This window comes from Lepidochelys kempii, chromosome 2, assembly GCF_965140265.1.
Source record: "Lepidochelys kempii isolate rLepKem1 chromosome 2, rLepKem1.hap2, whole genome shotgun sequence".
Lineage (NCBI taxonomy): Eukaryota > Metazoa > Chordata > Testudines > Cheloniidae > Lepidochelys > Lepidochelys kempii.
In genome coordinates, this window is record NC_133257.1 from 100,996,569 (window position 1) to 101,024,547 (window position 27,979).

The 27,979-nt window shown below is 42.5% G+C and overlaps 1 protein-coding gene across 5 annotated transcripts in view; it reads left to right on the forward strand.

Annotated features, from left to right (window-relative positions):
- The window catches only part of ZNF407 (zinc finger protein 407), a 463,568-nt gene that overhangs the window by 386,105 nt on the left and 49,484 nt on the right, over positions 1 to 27,979 (forward strand). The window contains exons 9-10 of one of the 5 annotated variants that reach the window (XR_012157273.1): positions 6,066 to 6,233; positions 19,254 to 19,392. The exons of 2 other annotated variants lie outside the window; for them this stretch is intronic. Coding sequence is in view for 2 of the 3 variants with exons in the window: in XM_073331773.1 (XP_073187874.1) it covers positions 6,066 to 6,166 (101 nt within the window). In the remaining variant the exon portion in view is untranslated. Of the gene's footprint in view, positions 1 to 5,875; positions 8,049 to 19,253; positions 19,393 to 27,979 lie in introns of those variants that run through there. 2 more of the 5 variants (XM_073331773.1, XM_073331776.1) reach the window with 2 other exon arrangements.

The window sequence follows — 27,979 nt, forward strand, 5'->3', positions numbered from 1 at the left end:
TTTTTTTTTAACATGTGGGTTTTTTTCTTTGTATCCTAGTTTCTGTGCCCTTTAGTCTGCATTCAGGTCAGGTTTTCCATATTTTCTCTTCAATTTTTAGAGCAAAAAACTTCCTTTAAAAAAAGAGCTGAAATTCTTGTGCAGTCACTTCATTAGAGGAGCTGAGGTTTTAAGAAAAAACATCAACTATTGTAAAACTCATAATAAATTCATGTGAGTTGGCAACACTGTAATCATCAACACCATTTCAGGAACAGTCCGCACATGTGGCTGTGCAGAGGGGGATGGAGTCATGGCTTTGCTTACTCTACACCACACTCTGCCCTTTTTTTAGCAATGTGATCCAGAGTGGGAGTAACTTGGCTCCAGTTTTGACCATCTCTTATAAAGGTTGTTTACTCTTTCAACCCCACTGTGTAGCCATGTAACAATATGGGGTATAATCTGGCTCTCAGAAGATATTAAGATACATAATTTACATTGTCTTCTGCACTTGTATGGTAGGTATGCATGTTCTAAAAAGATTAAATTTATCCCTATGGAGAGAACCGACACTTTAAAGGCCAAATCCTCATGCCAGTGGCACCCAGTACAAGTGACTGGACAGATGCACTGAGGATAAGTGGGAAGAAATTGTCCCCCGCCCCCCTCAGAGGTCACGGAACAGCTATAGAACTTTTCCACAGAGGCTACATCAGCTCATTGTCTGCATTCTCTGTTCCTGCTCCTGTCCCTCCCCCTGTCCAGTCTCTGTTATCTGTCTGTATGGTGCTGTGTGAAGTGCTCTTCCAAGAGGGGATTTACACCAAACAGGTTCGATACCTCCCGTGAAAAATTCCCCCAAATATTGGCCCCATCCCCACCAGCAGAACCACATTAATTCTGCTGTCAGGGTACTCTCTGCTGAGGTGGAGTCCCCAAGAGCTTAAGAGTAGTCAATTATTTTTTCCCAAGGTCCAAATTTCTTGATCAAGGTCCAGACTCCAGAGAAAATAATACTAAAAAATAACAACAATGATAATAAGTAAATAAAAAGCTTTCAGAGTCTGTTCAGAATCCTCTGGATTTGGCCCGTGGTTTGCCTATTGACTACCCCTGCATAGGGCCTTTTGTCAGCCTTTTGCACTTGAGTGAATTTTACCCAAAATGATTATATGAAGAAAGAATAGTCACGTTTGCATGCAAAGTAGTTGCTTTGGCAACCTAGGCATCTCAGCCATTTTATGCTTTTTTTTTTTATTTAATTGTCCAAACATACAATCAGATTGCATGATCTGTCTGGAAATTCTAATTTTGAAGAGAGTGGATGTGGGAAGAAGGAGGAGGCAAATTAGGGGTTTCAATATTTTAAACTCAGCTTTGCTTCAGTCTTCTAAATATGCCAAAGTCCTCCACTCTGATCACATTACTGGAAAATATAGGTGGTCTTATAAAGATATATAATGTCAAACCAGCACAAACCCAATTTGGTATTTGTGTACAGTATATTTTATTTTAAATTGCTGCAGAGCTGAGTATGCCATTCTAACCCACAACACATTTGTATGGCTGGTAGATCTTTAACTATTGTAACACTAGCAGGTGACGCTTTAACATTATAAAATATTATGCTCTTACTCCTGTTGTTTCAAACTAGCGTATTAAACATATACACATAGTATTAGTGTGTTCTACATTTCGGGAATTCCAGGCTCTGTAGGCGAGGGAACCAGAATACTGAGCATTTATTGTAAAGGAAATACAGCTTTACTAACCACAAGTTAAACACAAGGGAGAGACTAATAAATCTGTCAAAAATATCTGTTGTATTAAAATATATTGTAATCTTGGTACGTTAATGCAGTTCAGTAAAGACTTTGCGATATCAGCATAAGTGATTTAGACGGTATTTTTCTTTTCCAGATAAATCCAAAGGTGTTAAGATCATACTATTTTTGTGGTCATATTTGAAATATGATAGTATCATCTATGTCTAGAGAATTTATTATATTAATATGAAGAGAGTGCTGCTGCTATTATTATTATTATGGGTCACACAGTATTACAGAACTCAGTAGTGGTACACCTTAAAAATCTGTCAGCTGTAGTGCAGTGTCAGTGCCCATCTTCTCAAGCTGTTGTAGTTTACATTGAAAAGAGAGCCATTTTAGCTAGAAGCATAGCAATCTCGTTGTATTAATCATTTTCTCTTTTTTAAGCAATACGAGCATGTCTGTCTGCTTTCCATGACAGAAATAAAATCCTTGAAGGGGACAGTCTGTGAAATAAATTCTGAAGGGACAGTGAGACTACCTCTCTTTGACTCCCTGTGGCCTAATTAAACTAAGGAAAAGACATCGTAAAAGAAATTAAATTTAAGCCGCCAGATTAGCAACAGCAAGGGTGTGGCAGCAGCCAATATATATGTGGTATTTCATTTGCAAGTAACATAAAGGTAGTGTTGATGTTAAAGAGGGGAGAACATTAGACCTGCGGAGATACCTATTCTTGTTCTTTAAAAAAAAAAAAAAGTCTCTTGGAGCATAATAGTTTCTTATGTAGTCTCTCCCCTTTGCAATCTTCCGCCTACCCTATTACAGCCTAAAAAGGATACACACCTCAGAATGTGCTATTCTGCTCGTAAATATTTCCAGTAACAAAAAGCGATTAATTAAATAATTTATAATCTCAATTGTAAGAATGTCCCTACATGCCTGGGCTTCTTTTTTAAATAAAAATATAATCAGGGGGTCATTATAATTTTTCTTAACGTTTCCTGGGTGTTTACAGGGGAAATTGTATCTAAAAATTTGTGGTCAGTTTCTCTGAGTATTTGAATGCTGCCAAAAAAAAAAAAAAAAAATGAACCATCAGTCAGGCTAGTGGAAGTAGAAAGGACTCAAAATTCCTTTCTTTGTGGACACTAGAGCTCATCTGTTATTACAAATTTATTTTAGCTGGATAATACCTGGCAGTTTTGCTTCGATACAACTAAGACCAGTGATACTAGAAAACTGCTGAGAAATTATAATATTCACTGGTCTTTTGACCAATTTGGGGGGCTTGAAAAATTGCCAAGAATATTTTCTTTGTGGTAAAATCTGGGGCTCCACATTGCCATCCTTTTACATAGGTTGTGTTTGTACTCGTTTTTTCCCCCCAAAAAAATCCCACTGTTGGTAATATTGCTGCCGGCAGTGGTGAGAGTGATAAAGTATTCAAGGTACTCTTCTCTTCCTGTTAAAGTATCTGATCCAGAGCCCATTGAAATCAGCTGGAGTCTTTCCATTAACTTCAGTGGGCTGTGGAGCAGGCCCAAAATAAGGGGGATAGATTTGGTTTGTTTTTTTAGTCCTATAGTCATTCATGCCCCCAAATTATTAGTGTTTCATACCTCACTTCCCTAAGATATGGTAGATAAACCCAAATGCAAGCAGTCTGCCCTAATATTACCTCAAGGCCAACCAGAGCTTAGTTGAGTTTTTCTTCTTTTCAGAACAGCCATTTGTTTTTTTTCTTTCCACTAAGCTTCACCCAACTCCACCATAACTGTTAGACATCATTATTTTGAGATAATCTAAAGGAACTAATCCAAATCTATGTAATAGCAGTATATAGCTTGCAATCACTAATTTTAAAGAAATCCCAGGTGCAAACCCATTCTTAAAAATTCACTAAAGAAGGACTGAGATCAAGATTTCGTAATCACTATCAGCACACAAGGTGCCTTGAACTAGCTTTGTCATTCACATAGGAACTTTAAGGTACCATTGGCCTGCTCAAAGAATCCTTAGTAACAATTCCTGAGTTAGCCAGTAGAAATCTCAATGGAAACACTGCATCTGGCCCCTTTTTTTCTTGGACTTTATGCATTTCTTCTAAGGTAGGTGCCAACAGGAGGAAGAATCTCAAAGCTGCTATTGAATAGATAACACTTATATGGCAACATCTTTCGCAAAACAACAAGGGCCAAACTATTAGTGGCCCCTGGGGGGGTGAACAAGGTGGGAAAGTGCAAGGAGATTTCTCTCTTTGTTTGCCCTGGGCAGGAGTCAAGCAGTTGTAATCCCTATGCTGTCCAGAGCACATGGATTGCTCCCTCCTAGCCCAGGCTGAAGCAGAAGCCATCCCAAAGAGGGCAGCAGAATAGGCAGAGCCTTGGCCCTGCCCTCCTCTGCATTGGTCAGCAGAGTCACTGGTCAGCAGAGTTGTCTAGATCTGGAGAGAAAGCATTCTGCACCATGCTCAAAGATGGTGCAGTAGGCACATTCTCCCAGTGCTCCTGTGAATTTGTGCCTACTATGGGCACCATCCCTTGTGGGGTAGTGTGGCTTTTCACCACCCCCAACATAGAGCAGTGTCTATCAGACAAAGTCATCCAGTGCGTCTGGGTTGATAGCAGCATCATAGGCTGTGAGGTGACACTTCGACTGTAATTTTAAATTTTAAAAGTAAAACAGCACAGAAGGATTATTTTCCCTGTATTTGGGGAGTAGAAAAAATGACTGGATCTTTCATCACCCTGTTAACCATAATACATTCATGGTCTGGGAGGCTAACATCAGTATCTATCTTATTATATGTTGTTTTTATGTTATACTAATTTTATTGTCTGAGGCCCTGATTCTGCATCTTTTACTTATGTGCACCTGTAAACGCTATGAGATGTTAGGACAGCTCATGTCAATAAACGCTACTCAGTGTAAGTAAGGCTTGTAAAATAAGATAGTAAGTAATACCTGCTTTTGTGTGTGTAGTATTCTATACATACACATGCATATAGTTATAATTTTAATTATATTATAATTTTAGTATCTTTATTTTATAAATGGTTATATTGAAAAACCTTCTAGTGAAGTGCCTGTACATATGGGTTATATATTGGTTTATTTGTGACATGCATATATCTCAGAGGAAAGGCCTATTTAGTATGTATTATGCTTTTCTGTGCTTTGTTATTGCCAGAAGCTTGAAAATCAATAGTTTTTTCTTTTTGATAATTAAAAGGATGGTTTATCTTTATATGGATCTTTAATTTTAATAAGCTAATAATTCTGATTTTTAGCTACTAATATCTTAATAGCTAGGTCTTGTTACCAACATTTTTTATAATAATTTCTTTGGCTAGTGTTGCCATGTTATCAGCCTGAGAGAATTTTTGCTCTATAGTGACGCGTACTGGGTAAAGTAGGCTAAAACTGTCAAAGGCATTTTTAAGCATTTGCGTTTAAGACTGCTTACTGATTGTAGCGTAATGGTGTGTGTAAAAAGACTGTATAAAAAGACAATATTGTGTTTTCCTCTCCCTTAAAAGATAAATGTTTTGAGTGAAAAAAGTGACTTGTGTTAGCTATGTGTCCTCAACTGCACCAGATCTGGTAGAACTTTGGCTCTCGCCATAGCAACAGACATGCTGAATGAGCACTTGTTGCCATGCGATATATATTCCAGCTACGTTATTATGGCATTTGAGTTGTGTTTATCTTAAAATGTATTTAGGCAGAGGAAGATGAAGTCAAAGAGTTTTGAGAAACAAATGTTTATAATTGTCTCAGATCCAGAAGCAAATGCTCTAACTCAGTTATGCAACATTTTACACCTGCATCCCCATCCCCTGCTTTTTCAATACTTACAGGAAGAACAGAGAAGGAAATATATTCTCTTAATCTGAGATTTAGAATTAGGATATATCTGCTTTAGATGAAGAAAATGTAAGAGTCAAAATGGACATTAGACATTTTGCATTAGAAGTAGGAAAGGAGAATAATGAGCCTCATTTCTAAATGAATTTGAAAAGCAATCTGATTTTAGTTCTAGCAATGCAGAGCAAATAAAATAAAAACTATCGTACTTTATTTACTAACCGATGAATTGAATTGTCCGCCTTTTATTACAGATATAAAGCAAAGACTATGAAGAGGCAATCATTTTTGCAGCTATCAGACTTTCAGTAACATATCTCTTGTGGTTTAAATAACAGATAGTTTAAGTGTTTTTCCATTACCTTCGTGTAAATGAAAAATGCATAAAATATTTTAACAAGGCAAAGTAATCCAAGGAGATTGTTATTTTGTGTTACAAATTAGGTTATTTCTGTCATAAAATTAAAGGGAAAAAAATCAACGCAAGGACATTTCAGCTTAATATCATTTACCAGAAGGAACATGTAACAGATTTAATGAGCTAGCAGGTCACCTGAATCCAGCTGTTTCCGACCAGCTTTATGAAACGGAGAATGCAGCTAGCGGTAGGAGGTAAGCATTATTACAAGCTCTCAAGGAGTAACAAAATCGATTTCTGCTTGAATGAATTAATTTAGATTATCAATTTATAACCAGCTACACGAATCCCATCAACTCAACAGTTCAGTGAATGATCAGTCTCAGCCCTTGCAAGAGCGTAACAATTAGAGAGCTCTATAGTTATCTCCTGTCCAGCAGGGTTGCTAACAAAGTTACTAGTTGGCTTGACAAGAGGAAAAGGGAAATGTCTGCTTAAAGACTTTGCAAAAGTGAAATATAGCATAGGGGCGGGAGCATCTAGAATTCAAGTAACCAAGTTACAAGTTTGTGGGGTCTAACTTTCTGATACTCTTGCCAAAGGGTAACTTTAATGCAATGTCATTCTCTTTTTAAGTACAAGGATAAGGCATCTTAAATCAATAAGTAAGATCACACTATTTAAATTTAATTTTTCTTAAATAAATAATTATATATTTATGTGCTAAGAAGGAACTTTTTAATGTTTCTTACTCTAAAACAAATATACATTTAAAAATGTCTTTGCTTGATGGTGAACCAAACATGATGGACTGAGTCTCTACCACCCCACACCTTGCATCATCATTGACACCTGCAGAAAGAGATTGTAAAAGGCTACCAAGTGAGATATTAATGTTTTACATTCACTTTGCAAAGGTGTTAAATGACGACACAAGATGCAAGTCAGCGGAGGATCAGACCCTACATGTTTTAATCTTTGATTTGTCTCCTTTTAATATTACAGAATGGCTATAACACAAGAACTAGGCAGCAGGTTTAAAACAAACAAAAGGAAGTATTTCTTCACACAATGCACAGTCAACCTGTGGAACTCTTTTCTAGAGGATGTTGTGAAGGTCAAGACTATAACAGGGTTCAAAAAAGAACTAGATAAATTCATGGAGGATAGGTCCATCAATGGCTATTAGCCAGGATGGGCAGGGTTGGTGTCCTTAGCCTCTGTTTGCAGAAACTGGGAATGAGTGACAGGGAATGGATCACTTGATCATTGACTGCTCTGTTCATTCCCTCTGAAACATCTGGCATTAGCCACTGTCAGAAGACAGTATTCTAGGCTAGATGGACCTTTGGTCTGACCCAGAATGGCCGTTCTTATGTTCTATGGGTAAAAGGACATTTGCTTTGCATCAGTAATGTGTGTCTACCTAACTCTAAAATATACCAGTCAGTCTTCCTTGCGTTTTTCAGCCACTTTTTGGCACACTCTTCACTGTCTCAGTAGTCAGGAGTGATACAATGAGCACAGTGCTTTAATAGCAGCATATGATTTCCCACAGGAAAATTAATCTCAAAAGGCTAATTCTGTTTATAAATATCTTTTTAACAGAAGGTAGAATTTGTTTCTGTAATCAGCATCAATAGTGAAGCGTAGGAAAAGAGTTATCAGCTGTCTGGTCAAAGAGCCTTACTGTTGTCCCAAAATAATCTCAGATGACTGCGTTTTAAAGCCCACAGAAATCAATAAGATTATATTTTCTCCTTCTAAAATGTGTATTTTCAGTGCAATGTTCAAGGAGTAATGGGCACAATGGTGCCTGTTACTGAAGTTTTGCCTACATCATTCTGAAAATATATCAATAAAAAAACTTTGGATTTTTGACAGGTTTGAACTGCTAACAGAAATGGTTAAATAGCTCTGTTGCCCTCTTGCCTTGAGATGGTATATTTTAAAATTATTGAAAATGGATGGGTTTATTTTGTATCCTTTGAATAAACGTAGATCTAGTGCTGGAACTGGTTACCAGTATGTAGGGTGACCAGATGAAATGGAGAAAATATCAGGACACATGGGGGAAGCAAAAAAAGGGAAAAAAAACACGGGAGTTGCCGAAGCTCAAAAAAAAAACAAAAAAAAACGCCAGAGCGGTCAAAGCTGCAATATTGGGACAAATGGCGTCCCGACTGTGCATCAGTCGGGACGCAGGACAAAGACCTAAAAATCGGGACAGTCCTGATTTTATCGGGACGTCTGGTCATCCTACCAGTACTGCTATTTCCTGCTTGGCTTTAAGGCACACTGAAAAAAACAGATGTGGGCAGATCACAGCTGAAGCTGGCAATGCAAATTAGAGGTGTACATTGTGTATTGTAGCATGCAATATTTAAAGTAATGTCTATATTAACCAAAAGTGTAACCATAATTTATCTAATCTTATCTAAGAAGTTAGCTGTAATTTGAAAGCACGATTGTTGCTATGCATCTCATCTTGTGTGTATGTGTGTGTGTAATTACAAATGAATTACCTCTTATTCTTAGTAGTATTGTGGTAGTGTCTAGAAGCCTCAGACCTATTATTCTAGGCCCTGTACAAATGTACAGTATAAAGAGGGTGCCTGCTCCAAAGTCCTCACAATCCTTTTAGATTTCCCTGTGTTACTCTCTGAAGGTCAAATCCAGATACCAGTTTGTACAACATTATGGAGAATGGGTGTATAAATTGGTGGGCCCGCAAATTAAGGGGGTTGTTAGCCCAGTGGAACAGTTATGGAACCTACTTGTGGACCTTTCTCTGTAATAACTGTAAGGGTTCCTGCAACTCTAGCAAGAGAAAGAAGGCACATGTGTAGAACGGCTTGAAGGTGGGAGGGGGTTTGGAGGAGTTACTTTACGTGTGTCCCCAGTGCCTTAAGCAGCTCCCCACACTACCTGACCAAACAGGATGCACAGGTCCCCCAAGGATACATTGGTTGTTGTTAAAGTTGGGAGCACTAGTTTGGTGGTAAGTAGGTGTGGGAGGTATTCAAGGCATTGTAGACTCATGTAAAGTAACTCTTTTCCATCTGCACCCCCCACACTTCCCTATATATAATCCAACCCCCTTCTCTACCTAGGTTTGCAGCAGTGATGTATCAACAACAGAAATGCTGCCCTCTGGAGGAGCTAAAGGACACTAAGTCCATCTCTTCCCCTGTGGTTGAGGAGGAAATGATCAGCTAGGTCACACGTTCTCATCTCCCTGGCTGGCATCTCTGAGGAACTCTCTTCAGGCCACAGTGCCCGATTTCTCCCTAGCTAACTCCGTCAGCCAAGGAGGAATTTGCTTTTTACTGAAATAAACAGGCCCAATGCCTCCCCATATGGCATTTACCTGCACCAAACTGCCACATTTGGCAGTTAGGCTGAGGCAAAACTGTGACTCTGCCCTTGGGAGAGGAAGGGAAAGAACTTACGGAGCCACATAAACCCTCCTTCTTTCAGCGTACCCTTAAATCATGCACAGCAGAACTGCAGAGCTGCCAGCCACAGGTTTTGACCTGTGCATGAGGTGAAACCCAGAAGTGGGTTCTTTGTGCTCTGTTGCTTGTAGTCAAATAGCAGAGGTTTCTTGACAGCAAAATCAAATCAGTGCAACATGAGGTTTTCTTTGGTGAAAACCTGAACATGGAAGAGTTTGTTTAGAAAATATCACTTCAGACCCCCACTAACCATTCAACTGCTGAAGAATTACCCATTTTCTGCTTCTCTAAGTGGTCTGAAGTATCAGAGAGGGTATATGCTGTTGTTCTAGGGGAGGACTATTGTTTCTTGGAGAGCAGCAAGTCAGTGTAATGAAAGATGTAACACATGGGGTGGAAGGAAAAAGCACTCTTTGTATTTAGCTTTACTTTTTGTATAGGCAATTGCTTCCATGTGAATTACCATGATGAAAGTATCAGAATTAACTAGACAGGGTCATTCTAACCTACAAAAAGAAAACCCTGAGCCCTCTGTATTGTAGCCTACTTTTGAGCCCTTTTCATAGGTGGGATAAGGGTGCAGACATATTCATCAGAAGTGATTATTTGTTTAATCATCCCAGGGAATGCTGGTAAGCTTTAGGATTTTCTAATTTACGAAAAGGCCAAATAGGTTTTTCCTCCATTATTTTCATAACACTAGCTATAATCAACTGTAATTTTTCAGGCATATGTTTCCATTTTATTTTATGTTGGCAAAGCCTTTGAATGCAGTCCCAAGTGCTTACCTTAACTACACCTCATAGAGGTTGTAAATACACCTCTCTTCAGCTGCATTGCAGTTAGAGACAGCTCCTGGCAGCAGGCTAGGATGGGCAAATGACCTCAAAATCCTGAGGGCCTATAGCAGCAGTGTTCCACATTATTGATAGTAGCAGAGATATTGACAGTCTGTGCTTGGAAGGAAAATAGGAGTTTGATATGACATATTGTGTGTCTCAGCAAGACTCATAAATAATTTTGACAAGTTTTTGTATGCATGGGAAAGTCCTTGATTCAGCCTCCCATAAAAATAAACTTCTATTATGGAATGTATTTGTCAAGTGGCTGTGTGATGGATGGAGCTGCGTTTACCCCTTGGCAGTTCGATGAGTTTTAGATGCACAGCTTACCAGAGAGGATTTACGGGCAGTACAGAAATAATTATTCAGTATGAAAAACATAATTCCTGTACCTGAATTTTCATTTTTTATTATATTTTGTTTCTGTTGCATTTCTGTTCTTTAAGACAAAAGCCCTTGCCATTTTACTTGGAACTACTGTTCTCTCTATGTAGTTTACTCTTCAGTTACCCCCCAAAAAAGTGATTCAAGTCCAAACCCTTTCCCGAAATTGGCTTGTATTTTGTTAATTGAACGTGGACTTTTAATAAATTAGCCAAAAAGTAAGAAAGTTAATGCTTAAAAATATATATGGGCTTGGGGGCTTTTTAAACAAAAAAAATTGTGTAAAAGCTTCTGTAGGACTGGAAGAGGGACAAAAATGAATAATCAGTCAAAACATTAGTTCACCTCTGTGCTTTAGTAATTTTCTAATTACTAGTGTTGCCACCTTTCTGATGGTGGAAAAAAACAAATCAGGCACTGTATTTGTGTCCCTTACCAAGTCACATTCTTCCAACATTAAACCAGGAACTGTAACTGAGCCTCTTTATCAGCTCTTAGCGTCTCCTACCTCACTAGCCCCTTTACTAACCTTCTTCCCCTTACCATTTCTTCTACCTTTGTCTTTCTCTGCTCTCCCATGTCCACCCTCACATCTCTCCTCATTTCTCTCTTTTTCCTATTGTCTTCATATTCTCTTGTCCCTCTTTTCTCCTGCTCCTTCCCTACTCCTTCTCTCTCTCGTCATCTCACCCTCTTACTCTCATTGTTCCTTTCCTCCTTTTTTAATGTCCTACTTCCTTTATCCTCTTTCCTCTCACTCCTGCTTTTTTGGCCTTCTTCTTTTTCTCCCTGTACATTCCTTTCCCTTCTCCACCTCTTCCTGATCTCTTCTTAATTGCTCTCTGATCCCATCTCTATCTAACTTTATTCCCTGCATCTTCTCCCACTCTGCTGTGTTCTCCCCAACCTAAACTCTTCCTTTGCATCTCCCTCTTTTTCCCTTGTCACTCTTCCTACTATCCTCTCTCTCTTAGGCTCCTCCTCCCCCTTCAGATATCAGCCCTCCCATTCCAGTCATATTTTCTGCCTGTCACCACAGTGTATGGCCATAGATAGAATCATAGAATATCAGGGTTGGAAGGGACCTCAGGAGGTCATCTAGTCCAACCCCCTGCTCAAAGCAGGACTAATCCCCAATTAAATCATCCCAGCCAGGGCTTTGTCAAGCCTGACCTTAAAAACTTCTAAGGAAGGAGATTCTACCACCTCCCTAGGTAACGCATTCCAGTGTTTCACCACCCTCCTAGTGAAAAAGTTTTTCCTAATATCCAACCTAAACCTCCCCCACTGCAACTTGAGACCATTACTCCTTGTCCTGTCATCTTCTACCACTGAGAATAGTCTAGAACCATCCCCTTTGGAACCACCTCTCAGGTAATTGAAAGCAGCTATCAAATCCCCCCTCATTCTTCTCTTCTGCAGACTAAACAATCCCAGTTCCCTCAGCCTCTCCTCATAAGTCATGTGTTCCAGACCCCTAATCATTTTTGTTGCCCTTCGCTGGACTATCTCCAATTTTTCCACATCCTTCTTGTAGTGTGGGGCCCAAAACTGGACACAGTACTCCAGATGAGGCCTCACCAATGTTGAATAGAAGGGAACGATCACATCCCTCGATCTGCTGGCTATGCCCCTGCTAATACATCCCAAAATGCCATTGGCCTTCTTGGCAACAATGGCACATTGTTAACTCATATCCAGCTTCTCGTCCACTGTCACCCTTAGGTCCTTCTCTGCAGAACTGCTGCCTAGCCATTCGGTCCCTAGTATGTAGCGGTGCATGGGATTATTCCGTCCTGAGTGCAGGACCCTGCACTTATCCTTGTTGAACCTCATCGGATTTCTTTTGGCCCAATCCTCCAATTTGTCTAGGTCCCTCTGTATCCTATCCCTACCTGCCACCGTATCTACCACTCCTCCTAGTTTAGTATCATCCGCAAATTTGCTGAGAGTGCAATCCACACCATCCTCCAGATCATTTATGAAGATATTGAACAAAACCAGCCCCAGGATCGACCCTTGGGGCACTCCACTTGATACCGGCTGCCATCTAGACATGGAGCCATTGATCACTTCCCGGTGAGCCCGACAATCTAGCCAACTTTCTACCCACCTTATAGTGCATTCATCCAGCCCATACTTCTTTAACTTGCTGACAAGAATACTGTGGGAGACCGTGTCAAAAGCTTTGCTAAAGTCAAGAAACAATACATCCACTGCTTTCCCTTCATCCACAAAACCAGTAATCTCATCATAAAAGGCGATTAGATTAGTCAGGCATGACCTTCCCTTGGGGAATCCATGCTGACTGTTCCTGATCACTTTCCTCTCCTCTAAGTGCTTCAGAATTGATTCTTTGAGGACCTGCTCCATGATTTTTCGGGGGACTGAGGTGAGGCTGACTGGCCTGTAGTTCCCAGGATCCTCCTTCTTCCCTTTTTTAAAGATTGGCACTACATTAGCCTTTTTCCAGTCGTCCGGGACTTCCCCCAATCGCCATGAGTTTTCAAAGATAATGGCCAATGGCTCTGCAATCACAGTCGCCAACTCCTTTAGCACTCTCAGATGCAACCCATCCAGCCCCATGGACTTGTGCACGTCCAGCTTTTCTAAATAGTCCCTAACCACTTCTTTCTCCACAGAGGGCTGGCCACCTACTCCCCATGCTGTGTTGCCCAGCGCAGCAGTCTGGGAGCTGACCTTGTTCGTGAAGACAGAGGCAAAAAAAGCATTGAGTACATTAGCTTTTTCCACATCCTCTGTCACTAGGTTGCCTCCCTCATTCAGTAAGGGGCCCACACTTTCCTTGGCTTTCTTCTTGTTGCCAACATACCTGAAGAAACCCTTCTTGTTACTCTTAACATCTCTTGCTAGCTGCAGCTCCAGGTGCGATTTGGCCCTCCTGATTTCATTCCTACATGCCCGAGCAACATTTTTATACTCTTCCCTGGTCATTTGTCCAATCTTCCACTTCTTGTAAGCTTCTTTTTTGTGTTTAAGATCTGCTAGGATTTCACCGTTAAGCCAAGCTGGTCACCTGCCATATTTATTATTCTTTCGACACATCGGGATGGTTTGTCCCTGTAACCTCAACAGGGATTCCTTGAAATACAGCCAGCTCTCCTGGACTCCTTTCCCCTTCATGTTAGTCCCCCAGGGGATCCTACCCATCAGTTCCCTGAGGTAATTGAAGTCTGCTTTCCTGAAGTCCAGGGTCCGTATTCTGCTGCTTACCTTTCTTCCCTGTGTCAGGATCCTGAACTCGACCAACTCATGGTCACTGCCTCCCAGATTCCCATCCACTTTTGCTTCCCCTACTAATTCTTCCCGGTTTGTGAGCAGCAGGTCAAGAAACGCTCTCCCCCTAGTTGGCTCCTCCAGCACTTGCACCAGGAAATTGTCCCCTACATTTTCCAAAAACTTCCTGGATTGTCTGTGCACCGCTGTAGTGCTCTCCCAGCAGATATTGGCATGATTAAAGTCGCCCATGAGAACCAGGGTGTGCGATCTAGTAGCTTCTGCGAGTTGCCGGAAGAAAGCTTCATCCACCTCATCCCCCTGGTCTGGTGGTCTATAGCAGACTCCCACCACTACATCACTCTTGTTGCTCACACTTCTAAACTTAATCCAGAGACTCTCAGGTTTTTCTGCAGTTTCATACCGGAGCTCTGAGCAGTCATACTGCTCCCTTACATACAGTGCAACTCCCCCACCTTTTCTGCCCTGCCTGTCCTTCCTGAACAGTTTATAACCATCCATGACAGTACTCCAGTCATGTGAGTTATCCCACCAAGTCTCTGTTATTCCAATCACATCATAATTCCTTGCCTTCACCAGGACCTCCAGTTCTCCCTGCTTGTTTGCAAGGCTTTGTGCATTTGTATATAGGCACTTGAGATAACCTGCTGATCGCCCCTCATTCTCAGTATGGGGTAGGAGCCCTCCCCTCACAGACGTTCCTGCCTGTGCTTCCTCCCGGTATCCTGCTTGCCCACGTACCTCAGGGCTTTGGTCTCCTTCCCCTGGTGAACCTAGTTTAAAGCCCTCCTCACTAGGTTAGCCAGCCTGCTCGCAAAGATGCTCTTCCCTCTCTTCGTTAGGTGGAGCCCGTCTCTGCCCAGCACTCCTCCTTCATGGAACACCATCCCATGGTCAAAGAATCCAAAGCCTTCTCTCCGACACCACCTGCGTAGCCATTCGTTGACTTCCACGATTCGACGGTCCCTACCCAGGCCTTTTCCTTCCACGGGGAGGATGGACGAGAACACCACTTGCGCCTCAAACTCCTTTATCCTTCTTCCCAGAGCCACGTAGTCCGCAGTGATCCGCTCAAGGTCATTCTTGGCAGTATCATTGGTGCCCATGTGGAGAAGCAGGAAGGGGTAGCGATCCGAGGGCTTGATGAGTCTCGGCAGTCTCTCCATCACATCACGAATCTTAGCCCCTGGCAAGCAGCAGACTTCTCTGTTTTCCCGGTCAGGGCAGCAGACAGATAACTCAGTCCCCTTGAGGAGAGAGTCCCCGACCACCACCACCCGCCTCCTTCTCTTGGGAGTGGTGGTCATGGGACTCCCAACCTCAGGACATCGCATCTTATGATGTGGCATCTCTGAATTACACCATCAGGATCAGTTGTTCAGTGCCTCTAACCAGTGATACGCTCATCTCTCTCCTGTCCATGAGGCTTGGCAAAGCTGTGAGCAAAGCACCATTCCTAAGTATTATAGCAATTGACAGATCACGTGAGTGCAAAGTGCAAATAGCTCTCAGAGCTGTGGCCAGGAGTCCTGCATGATGGGCTTCCCTGCTTCTTTCCAAAATAAACAGCAAAATGTTGGACACAGTTTGTAAAAAGTCAGGGCAATGTTCAGTAGCCCATTTATCACTGGTGGGGATTATTTTAGACACAGGAATCTAAGAGGGATATAAAACAAAAAAAGGCAAACAAAGCATGAAATTAAAAATAAAAGGTAGGATGTTTATTTTAACATTTCATTACAACTTGCTGAATCCTGTGTGTGTTAGGTGTGAATGTAAAAGCCGTGACTGTTCAAACACAATTTAAAACAATAGGGTACTACATTTGCCTTTACAGCTGGAGACCCGAGTTCAAATACTGATCATGACTTAAGTTTTTCATAAAGTAGTCCATATTAGATGTTTGTCCACATCACAAATTTCCTACACATTTTGGCCTGGTAAGCTGTTTCTGCTCAAGTTAGGACTCTAGGACTAAAGAACTAAAATAGCAGAATTGTTCATGGCCAAATTTGAGCTGCATTGGTACAGCTTTATGGGAAGCTTGAAAAGCATGTTCCCACAATCAGTCAAATCCTGGTACTTATGCCCAGCCTCCATAAAATGGTTTAGCAAAGGAGAGACTATGTAGTTTTGAATCTCATCCCTACCTTTCCTAGCATAGATTGGCCCAAAAGTCTCCTTTTGAGGAGAGGTGAGAACAGGTCTATATTAGACTTCTATCATGTCCTGTTCCTGCACAACAGAACTTCCACTGCTTATCCAGGCAACACCTGTCTGTAGAATTCATGGAAAAGCCAGAATTTGCTCATTGTACATAATTCTTGCTAGTGCTAAAATCAGACAGGTAGAAATTAGAGACCTAAGACTCAGAACAATACAAGTCTAGCTATGCTTCTGCAGAGTTGTCTGGCATGTCAGGACATCCAAGCTGTAGACTTCTTCTATCAGTGGGATTTGGGAGAGAACTTGGTAAGTGCTCCCTATAGGTCTGCGGTCTATAGTCTCCACTCAGGCAAAACCCCTATTGAAGGCAATAGGAATTTGAAATGAGTTAGGCCTGCAAGATTTGTCCCATAATTTGTTAAATCTCTTTCTCCTTTGAAATGAAATCCCAATGCATGTGTTGTTTTAAATAAGTACTACGTTTATTGCAGTACTGCCATTTGCTCTGCTGCAGTTGAAGGTCTGTCAGTGCTTCCATTAAAAATCTCATTTATAGGAGGGAATTTATAACTTAGCCATTAAAAACATTTTTGGACTAAACCTGGTTACAAATTCTCATCCTAGCGGTAAATGCATTTTTATAACAATTTGCTAACAATCCATTTGGAATTTTGATACTGAAACATGAAAAATAACAATCTGTAGTTTTTGCTGCTTTTTTTTTTTTACCTGATTTACAAAAAAAAAAAAGTGTAACTTTTACAAAATGAAATTAACATGCCCTTAGTACTTTTTTTGGACTGGTGTCTGATAGGATATGTATGTGTAAAAATATATATCGGCATTAAAATGCAGTGTAATTTTTTAACTGTGAGAAGCTTGCTATTTCACATGCAGAATTGCTTGAGCAACATTTTTAACATGCATTCTAGCTTAAGTCTCTAGTAACAGTATACTCCGCATACAATAGCTTGCTTTGCTTTTTTCTAATAGATATTCCAAGCCATTAGACGATGTATAGTATTATGTCAAAATTTTCTGTAACTAATATCTCTGGGCACCCTCATTTCAATCCATGCCATGGTTCTTGTGGGATCTGCCAAGGTGTACTTCAGTGTAGCCCAAAGCATCAAAGCACAACAGCATGAATTGAAATTGAGGGTTACAAGCAGGTTAGAGGGGACAGTAATAACACAGATGGCCTTTTCCTCCGGTCTTGCTTTCTTTTTTATACCACCGTTAAAAATAACAACCAATATAAACAATTAAATACAGAAATCTATCCGCTAAAACAACATGATAGTCTGACTGAAACTAATAACATTAAGGAATCCAAGAGCTAAGTTTGTTCCTCAGTTCTGTGCATATCTGGGCCCAAAATTTCATAAATCCTCTTGCAAAATTTGCAGGCATACCTGTTTGCATTCTTGCATGCACAAATGTCATTTGTGTGCAGCAGAGACAGCATGATTTAGTGGACTGAGCACAGGGCTGGGATCTAGAAATTCCGGAGTGATAACCTGGCTCTTTCATTGACTTATTGGATGACCTTGGGCACATCTCTTGATCTGTGTGTTTGTTTTCCCATTTGTAAAATAGGGATAATACTTACTGCCCTTCCTCATTCCCCCAGGAGAGTATTAGGAGGATTAATTCATGTTTGTACAGTTTTTTGAACAAGTGAGCCTGGGGTATCTTCTGAACATCGCTAAATCTGAACTGTGGAGAACAAAGGTAGGAAGGAAGTTACAGAACCAAGAGCACCTCACCATGAACATGCTACTACAGTTCACCTCCCTAGTAAGCCAGAGAACTGTGAGACTGAGCACATCAGGTGATCACAACTACCCCAGTATCACACAGGGTGAGAGACTGTAGCCTGGTCTACACTAGAAAATTAGGTTGGCATAACTGCATCTCTCGGAGGGTGTGAATTTTTCACCTGAGTGGCATAGTTAAGCTGATCTAAGTTCCCCTGTACACAGGTCTGCAGGTCAAGAATTCTTCTGTCCACCTAGCTACCGCCTCTCAGGGAGGTGGATTACCTGCACCGACGGGAGAATCCCTCCCATTGGCGTAGGTGGTATCTATCCTGAAGCACTACAGTGGCACAGCTTTTAAGTGTGGACAAGCCCTGGCTCTTAAGAAGATGGGACCAAATCAAGTGTACCTCACAGTGTACTTGTGACCTGTGATGTCTATGTGAAAGGAATATTTAATAAGGAGGCTGTACCACACTCTAATTATTCAGTCACCAATTCTGGGAACATACGTATTATGTGAACGCATTTTTAGTAATGGATGATTGTAGGTGTCCAAAAAAATTGATTAATATAGTAGGATATTTTCGATCACTATCCTGCTACAAAATAAAAAGGACAAAAAGTGAAATGCTGCTGCTGCTATGGTGTAGTCTCCTACAAAATAACATGCGTAGCAATTACGATGACTCTTTAGAGAATGAGTAATTTGGCATACTGCTCAATAAGGGAATATGGATTGTTGTACTTTTGGCAAAAATAAGGTGAGTGTGACTACACAAACTTAGATGTCTCTATGGTAGAAGTCGCAAATAATGAAAAGATTTTGAAAATTGTATGTACATGGTATGGCAGAGATTCTATGCAAGGATGCAGTACTGCTAAGATGGTTGCCAACAGATGCGGAGTCCATTCATCCTCTTTCCATCTTGTCCATCATCAGAGCTCAAATTGAGGAAGGGTCTTCAGGGGTACGTTGTATCTCCACTATCCCAAACTGCCATATTGTGCTTCAGAGTAACTCTATATTATATGTTGGAGAGGAAACCCTTCACTTCAATATGTGAACCAAGTGTAGCTGATACAGTGATGTTTCACTCAGATTTCAGAGATCGTGAAACAGACGTGTGAACTGCCCCTATTCACCACAACAAAATGTTGACACCCAATTATTATAATTTAAAGGTCAACATTAACTATTTCGTTCAAAATCAAATAATATAAGAAAGGACATGGAATGTCATTTATTAATATGCATGTAAGATATCATTTCCTTCTCTATGTAAAAAATCCTCATTAAAATTGTGGGGAATAAAGTCATATTTGGGAAGAGGATGCCCTAGCATGTATATGGAATATGTATGTAAACTAAAATGTTATATCTTTTGATCAACACTCCACGGTAGATTGCCGGATTTCAGCACATGAAACAAACCATTTCACATTCTGCTGTGCACATCGATAGCATAAAAGAGGCATACGTGGCCACTGCAGAATACTATGGTCATGGGGGTGCTACACAGCTTAGAGACAGTTGTATGGCAGCTGCTGTTGTCAAGGTGTTGTCAAGGTAAGTCACTCTGTTTAGGCCTATTTGACACTTCTTAGCCTTAACAGTTAGTCCTGCCTCCCTTATGCGCTCGAAGACTTTTTGTAGATGTTCCAGGTGTTCTGCCCCGGGAATCTGAAAATATGCTCACATCGTCAAGGTAGGTGACTGCGTATTCTCCCAGTCCTGCTAGGAGACCATCTACAAGTCTTTGGAAGGTGGCGGGTGCATTCCGCAGCCCAAAAGGGAGTACATTAAATTCCTACAGCCTGACGTGTGGTGAAGGCTGACCTTTCCTTGGCGGATTCATCTAGCAGTACCTGCCAGTACCTCTTGGTTAAGTCCAAGGTAGAGATGAATTGGGCCCATCCCAGTTTCTCTAATAGTTCATCTGTGCGTGGCATTGGATAGTTGTCTGGGCGAGTTACAGCATTTAGCTTACGGTAGTCCACGCAAAAACGTAACTCCCCATCTGGTTTGGGAACTAGAACCACTGGAGATGCCCATGCACTGCCAGAGGGGCGGATTACTCTCATCTGTAGCATATCCTGGATCTCCCGTTCTATAGTAGTTTTAGCTTGAGGAGACATCCGGTAAGGTTGGACTTTAATTGGGTGATTATTACCTGTGTCAATGGAGTGGTATGCCCGTTCAGACAGTCCTGGGGTGGCTGAGAACGTCGGCGCGTAGCTAGTGCACAGCTCCTTTATCTGCTGACGCTGCATATGCCCAAGGCTCAGGGAGAGGTTCATCTCTTCCACGCCACCAGCACTTTTCCCTTCATAGTAGACACCTTCAGGCCACTCAGTCTCATCTCCTCCCTGGGCTGTAAACTGACAAACCTTTAATTCTCTGGAATAAAAGGGCTTTAGAGAATTAATATGGTACACCTTAGGCTTTCGGTTGGAGGTGGGGAACGCTATGAGATAATTAACAGCTCCCAGGTGCTTCTGGACCGTGAATGGCCCTTCCCATGACGCTTCCATTTTATGGGCCTGGAGCGCCTTTAAGACCATGACCTGGTCCCCTACTTTGAAGGAATGCTCTCTGGCATGTTTATCATACCAGGCTTTTTGCCCTTTTTGAGCATCCTTTAGGTTTTCTTTAGCAAGGGCTAAAGTATTTCGGAGGGTGTTTTGTAGGTTGGTTACAAAGTCCAGAATGTTAGTTCCTGGAGAAGGTGTAAACCCCTCCCATTGCTGCTTCACTAACTGTAATGGCCCCTTAACCTCGCAGCCATATACAAGTTCAAATGGTGAAAACCCTAAACTGGGATGTGGTACAGCTCTGTAGGCAAAGAGCAACTACTGCAACACTGGGTCCCAATGATTGGAGTGCTTATTTACTAATTTACTTATCGTGGCCCCCAAAGTTCCATTAAACTTCTCCTCCATGCCATTTGTTTGATGATGGTAAGGAGTGGCAACCAAGTGATTTACCCCATGAGCTTCCCAAAGGCTTTCCATAGTTCCTGCCAGGAAATTAGTCCCTGCATCTGTGAGGATGTCGGAGGGCCAACCTACCCTGGCAAAAATGTCTGCTAGTGCCTGGCATACACTTTTAGCCCTGGTGTTGCTTAGAGCTACTGCTTCCAGCCATCGGGTGGCAAAATCCATGAAAGTCTGTACGTACTGCTTTCTCTGGGTGTCTTTTTCGGAAAAGGACCCAGAATATTCACATCTACTCGCTGAAATGGAACTTCAATGATGGGGAGTGGCTGAAGAGGGGCTTTGACCTGGTCTTGGGGTTTTCCCACTCTTTGGCTTACCGGACATAGATAGAAACATCCTTGCCCATTCCCTCCCAGTGGAATGACCTCCCCAAACAGTCTTTGGTCCTGTTCACCCCAGCATGGCCACTAGGATGATCGTGGGCTAAGTTCAAGAGCTTTACCCAGTACTTAGTTGGAACTACCAACAGTCTCTGAGGATGCCAGTCTTCCTGGTGTCCACCAGAAAGAGCTTTCTTGTATAAAAGTCCTCTTTCTACAACAAACGTGGATTGATTAGAAGAGCTGAGATGCGGTGGGTTGCTCCGTGCCGCCGTCCAAGCTCTCTGGAGGCTTTCATCTGCTTCCTGTTCGGTCTGGAACTGTTCCCTTGATGCTGGAACTTCCCATCAGTTCCTCGTTGGATTGTGGACCTAGGCTTGGTCCCTCTGGAAGCAATGTAGGGGATGGGGCTGTTTCCGTTGACTGTGAACCGCTCTCCGCTGGTGCACAGTGTTGGGGTTCAGACTTCAGTGTAGGGTTATCTGTTGCTGCTAGTGCAGGTTCGGTGGGGCCCTCTGGTGTTGGGGTTGCAAGTACTGGATTTAGTGTTGGCAATGGGTCTGGTGCTGGTTGTTCCGCCGAGTTCCGGTTCTGAGGCTGGCTCTGTCTGGGTCTCTGGGACTGGATTCACTACTGCTGTTGCTGACGTTGGCATGGGGTCTGGTTGCATCACCTCTGACAGGGTCCTAGACATGACAGCTTGCTTAGCCTGGCTGCGGGTGACCGTTCCCACCCTCTTGGCTAGCTTCACATGATTGGCCAAGTCTTCCCCCCAGCATGCAGCATGGGGATGGGATAATCATCATAGACTGCAAAAGTCCACGTTCCTGACCAGCCCTTGTACTGGACCGGCAACTTGGCTGTAGGCAAATTGAAAGAGTTGGACTTGAATTGTTGAATTGTCACTTGGATCTCTGGGTCGATTAAATTGGGGTCTACTAAGGAAGCATGGATAGCCGACACTTGTGCTCTGGTGTCCCTCCACGCGGTGACCTTCTTCCCACCCACACTCAGAGTTTTCCTCCGCTCTGAGGGTATCTGGGAGGTATCTGGACCTGAGGGCCTCTGGTGTGATTCTGGTGCAATGAACTGTAATCTGTTGGCATTCTTGGGGCAGTTGGCCTTTATATGCCCTGGCTCATTACATTTAAAACATCGTCCAGCTGACTGGTCACTGGGGCGAGGTGGGTTGCTGGAGAACAGAGTGGCAGGACGATAAGGTGTCTGGAGTATTCCTTGGTGTGTAGTTGGGGCCTTGGGCTGCCCTCGGTAGTAGGGTGTGGTCTGAGGTTGTCCCTTCTGGTATCCGCTCCAACCGTGACCAGGATTGTTCTCCTCCCTCCACCCATTTTGTTCTGGTTTGCCCCTTCTGATATTCGCCCCAACTGCTACTAGTTTTTTTTTCTTTTCTGCCACCTCCACCCATTTGACTCCAATCTCCCCCACCTCGATTACAGTTGTGGACTTCCCATCTAGCATGTATTTTTCTATTTCCTCAGGAACACCCTCTAAGAACCATTTGCATTAGAAAGAGCAACTCTTCTGGAGATTTAACACTTGCTCCTGATATCCAGGCATCCCAGTGTTTCACAATGTGGTAGGCATGTCGGGTAAATGACACGTCTGGTTTCCACCTTAGGGCTGTGAACCGCTGACAGGAATGCTTGGGTGTTAGCCCCATTCTGACTCTCGCCTGGGTTTTAAACAGTTCATACTGGTTCATGTGTTCCTTAGGCATTTCAGCCGCCACCTTGGCTAAAGGTCCACTGAGCTGTGGCCTCAGCTCTACCACGTATTGGTCTGTAGAGATGCTGTACCCAAAGCAGGCCCTTTCGAAGTTTTCTAAGAAGGCCTTGGTATCATCACCTGCCTTGTGGGTGGGGAACTTCCTGGGATGTGAAGCGGTACCTGGAAAAGGATTGTTATTCTGCTGAGCCTCTGCCTTCTCCATCTCCAGTGCATGCTTCCTCTCTTTTTCCTTTTCCTCCTCAGCATGCTTCCTCTCTTTTTCCTTCTCCTCCGTTCTTTTCCCCTTGCCTCCATAGTTCTCCTGTGGGCAGCCTCCCTTTCCTCCTCAGCATGCTTCCATTTCTTTTTCCTTTGCCTCCATAGCTCTCCTGTGGGCAGCCTCTTCGGCTTTTTCTGCCTTGGGCTCTGTCATGATTGCCTCTCTGTTTTTAACTAACTTTGCACCCGAGAGTTAGAAATAAAACAAACAAACAAACAAAAAACTTGGCTTGTCAAAAAAAAATAGGTTGTGCTGTCACCGGATACTGGTGTTCTCTGATAGGGATTGTCAGCCTACAGAAAAATCCTTTAAAAAAAACCCCTAACACCTTTGTCTCCAGGCAAATAGACAGAAAAACCCTCTAGTTGCTCTTAGCTAAAAAAACCCCACTTCTTCAGGTCTGTGAAGAACTTGTGAATTTCCCTGCAGGAGGTTAACTACCTTGCTTTTAGGTCGAGAAAACTCCAGCTCACAAAAGACAAATCCCTTTTGTCTCTGCTCTGGCCCCCAGGCAGAGACAAAAAACTCTGACTGATTTCAGCTTAAAACCTGCTTTCAAGCAGCCCAAAGGCGGGGGAGGAATGTCCTTTTAAAATCTTAATGTGCTTCTGGTTCAAAATGATCCCCCAAAAATCTCAAATTGATTTCAAATAAATCCCACCGCTACTACCATGTCAAGGTTCCTTCCCCACTCTGAACTCTAGGGTACAGATGTGGGGACCTGCATGAAAGACCCCCTAAACTTATTCTTACTAGCTTAGGTTAAAATCTGTCACCACCAAAGTGTTACACAAAGAACAGGGAAAGAGCCCACTTGGAAATGTCTTTCCCCCAAAAAATCCGCCGAAGCCCTACACTCCCTTTCTTGGGGAAGGCTTGATAAAAATCCTCACCAATTTGCATAGGTGAACACAGACCCAAACCCTTGGATCTTAAGAACAATGAAAAGCAATCAGGTTCTTACAAGAAGAATTTTAATTAAAGAAAAAGTAAAAGAATCACCTCTGTAAAATCAGGATAGTAAATACCTTTCAGGGTAATCAGATTCAAAACATAGAGAATTCCTTTAGGCAAAACCTTAAGTTACAAAAAGACACAAAAACAGGAATATACATTCCATTCAACACAACTTACTTTATCAGCCATTTAAACAAAACAGAATCTTATGCATATCTAACTAGATTGCTTACTAACTCTTTACAGGAGTTCTGACCTGCATTCCTGCTCTGGTCCCGGCAAAAGCATCACACAGACAGAGAGGACCCTTTGTTTTCTCCCCCTCCAGCTTTGAAAGTATCTTGTCTCCTCATTGGTCATTTTGGTCAGGTGCCAGCGAGATTGTCTTAGCTTCTTAACCCTTTACAGGTGAAAGGGTTTTTCCTCTGACCAGGAGGGATTTAAAGGTGGTTAGCCTTCCCTTTATATTTATGACAGGTGTGTCTTAAAAGCAGGGAGGAATGGGTTGCGGCCAGAGTATGCTTCCCTACAGGAAGTCTGTGTTGGGTGTAATTTAAAGTAATCAAGTCCAGAATCAGGAAGATACAAATTTAGGCTTTGTCAGTACAGGGGAGTTAGTTCACACTGAGTTGACACTCGCTATTTGGTGTACTCTATGTTAGCTGTACTAATAGTGTGCACGCAGGACAGCTGTGCCCTCTTTCAGTTCACATCCTTGTGCACGCACAGCAGGGGCTTGCTTCATACTAAATACATGGCATTCTGGGAAGGTATCCCAGTCCCAACCTGGACGCGACCCAAACCCGTGCCCACCTGACCCAAGGCCAAGAGAGTCAAATTGTTTTTTGACCTGATCCTAACCCTTCCCCCCGAACCTGAGTTGCTGACACAGCCACCTCCTCGTTCCCCTGAGGTTGGCTGTCCTACTGCCTGGCTGCTGCCATTTGCCACCCCCTGCTGCACTGTGTGTGTGCTGCAGAGTGAGAGGCCCTGCCATGTCTCGGCAGGCACACTTGTTCCAGACCACAGCATACAGAGTGCAGAGAGGTGGTGATTGCCAGTAAGAGTGAGGCATGCAGTTGTCCCTGCACCAACCCCATGGGCAGGAAGAGGAGAGCTGACCTGAGTCTGAGAAAGTCCAATTGTTTGCCACCCAACCTGACCCAGACCCAACATTTGTGGTTGGGTCCCATCAGATTTGCGTCCTTTGCTTTGCTATTGAGCAGCATAATTCCTAGGATTTTTCTTGTTGCAAATTACGGGATGCATTGCAGAAGCCAGGGTTTTTGTGTGTTAGCTTGAGCAGCTATTCTGCATAATGTCCAGGCCAAAACTAAGCAATTTCTGTTTTAAATTCTGCTTTATCTCCCCTTCAGACATGCTGAAAGTGCAAAGGAAAAAATAGATCAGGTTCTTTACTGATTGAAGCCTTAACTGCTCCCAGTTGTTCTCTCTGTAAGCCTGTAAAAATCCATTAAGAGCTGTATGGCTTTGCTGTCCCTAACGTAAACTACTTTTCCTATACAAATGCTGCCTGTTAGAGGGCAGGGAGCTGTAGTCTAGTGCCTTTACAGGCACACAATGTTGATGTCTATCTCATGTAAACTGAGAACACTTACCAAGCTTCTTTTCCAGTAACCACTTTCTAAAAAACTCTTAAATTTTGCACAACTGAACGTTTTAATTATTTGACTATGCCACAGGGCCGAGGGGAGGGACAGGCTGCAGCTGCGCCATGCTGTTGGCCACCATTTTGATCAGGTGAATGGGATGGTAGGCAGGAGTTCATTCACCGGGCAGGACAGTTGCTGGAAGGGGAAAAGAAAATAGGTAGATGGATATGTGTCCTCCATGGCATGGGCTTGTAAACAGTCGATGTTTGGGGCTTTCGCATGAGACAGGAACTGATAGTCCAGCCGGAGGAGCTGCCATTTTGAAAACGTGTACTGGGGGTGGGGAACAGAGAACGTGGGCCGAGAGAGGGATGTGAGGGTTGGAGACTCGGAAAGGTTCCTAGCTCACAACCACCAATGAACCTGGAACAGAAGGTAGCACAGCAGTGTAGTTTAATAAATTGTAGAGATAAATACTTACATGCTGGGGTTTCCTCCATAAGATCTGCCTCCTCAGTCCTGCCCTGGGTTTCTGGCTGGGAGTTTGGCTCGCTTCTTATATGGCCCTCAAAGAGATCCTGGCTTTCCAGGGAGAGCTCTTCACTGCCCTCCTCGTGTTCCTCCTCCAGTGACTCTTGCTGCTCATTCTTGCGGGGGGGGGGGAGGCATAGAGGGGCTGCAGGTTCCAGTAGTGGTATAATTGCTCAGAATCCGATCCAACTCCTCAAAAAATGGACAGGCTACATTTCCATGGTCAGACTGTTTCCTGGCATCCCTGATTTTAAAATAAGTCCTCCTGAGCTGTTTGTTCTTCACCTATTGCTAGTCAGTATCCCAGCTGTGACGCCTCATGGGCATCTGACTAGTAATGTCCACACACAGATCTTTATTCCAATGTTTGGACCCAAGATGCATCTCCCCAGAGGGCTAGGAGATCTAGGGTCTCATCTGACTCCAAGCAGCTGCTTGAGGCATGTAGTAAGGCTTCTGGAGTAATATTGCAGCAATGTAAATGCAGGAGCAAATGGATAATTTTGTCCCCGTGCCAGTTTTTAAATGTAGGATGGAACAGCCGGTCAACTTGACTCCGGAGCAGCGGAGGGCACGACAGGTCACTAACAGAGGCCCAAAAAACAGTGATGGGATAGCAGTTGGAGGCCTGCCAAAGTAGTGTGCGGTATCTCATTGTATGCACACAAACAATTGACCAAACTAACTCAATTTGCATTTAACTTAATACACTCTTAATACACTCCAGAGTTTATAATAAATGCGGAGTTAGTGTGCTGTAATGAATTGCATCGCGTATACAGGCATTTTCACACCACACTAACTTGAGTTACTGCAGACTAAAAGAACTCCTCCCCTCTTATCCTTCCCCCCCCACACACCCCTCGGAACTTTCCTCACTAAATACAGGAAAGGAGAAACCGAGAATCTGGGCCACGTTATTAGTGAATATTTCAGATCATGGAAAGAACTGAAAATGCTAATTTCTCTGACAGTCAGTATAACCGATTTCTACAAGTTATTCAAACTACAGGTAGGAAGTCTAAACTATATGTAATGCAGTATAAAATATTGCATCCAGGAAAGTGAATTTCAAGCAGCTTGTTATGATATAACTTTTGTGGGGGTAATGGGTTTTGGAGATACCATGTTGGCAAATTTGATACTGGGAATAACTTGTGGTTATGCCCATGCATTTGGCCTTTATGGAGATAGTAATGGGAAGAGTACTAGATGAGTCCAGCAGTTTAATACTCTTGCATGATCTCATTGAAATCAAAATTCTGTCTCATTCACAAAAGAAGTACATTAGCAATACTTTTTATGAAGAGACTCTTGCTGTGTAGGTGGAGGAATTCTAATTCTCCCATATTGAAAGGCTGGCATCAGTGCCTTTTGCTTCCTTAGAGAAATTGATAAACTTATTGAACAATGGACCGACAACATTTCTAAAGATAGGATTGGAATTCCTGGAAATAAAGAAAATCATAGGGAGAAGAGGATGGAATTTAAAACATTGGCCACAATTCTAAAGCGAGTTCTGTAGATGCTATTCAGTTTTTCTCATTTTCTGTTTCATATATCTTTCTTTTCTTTCATTTTATGATTTTCTTTTCTTCTTGTTTCATTTTTATATTGTTTTCAATCCCTATTTATACTTGTGACTTTAATTTAATTAAAGATAGATTAAAACTCTGAATCCAAAATCTGTTGTATTTTAGTGT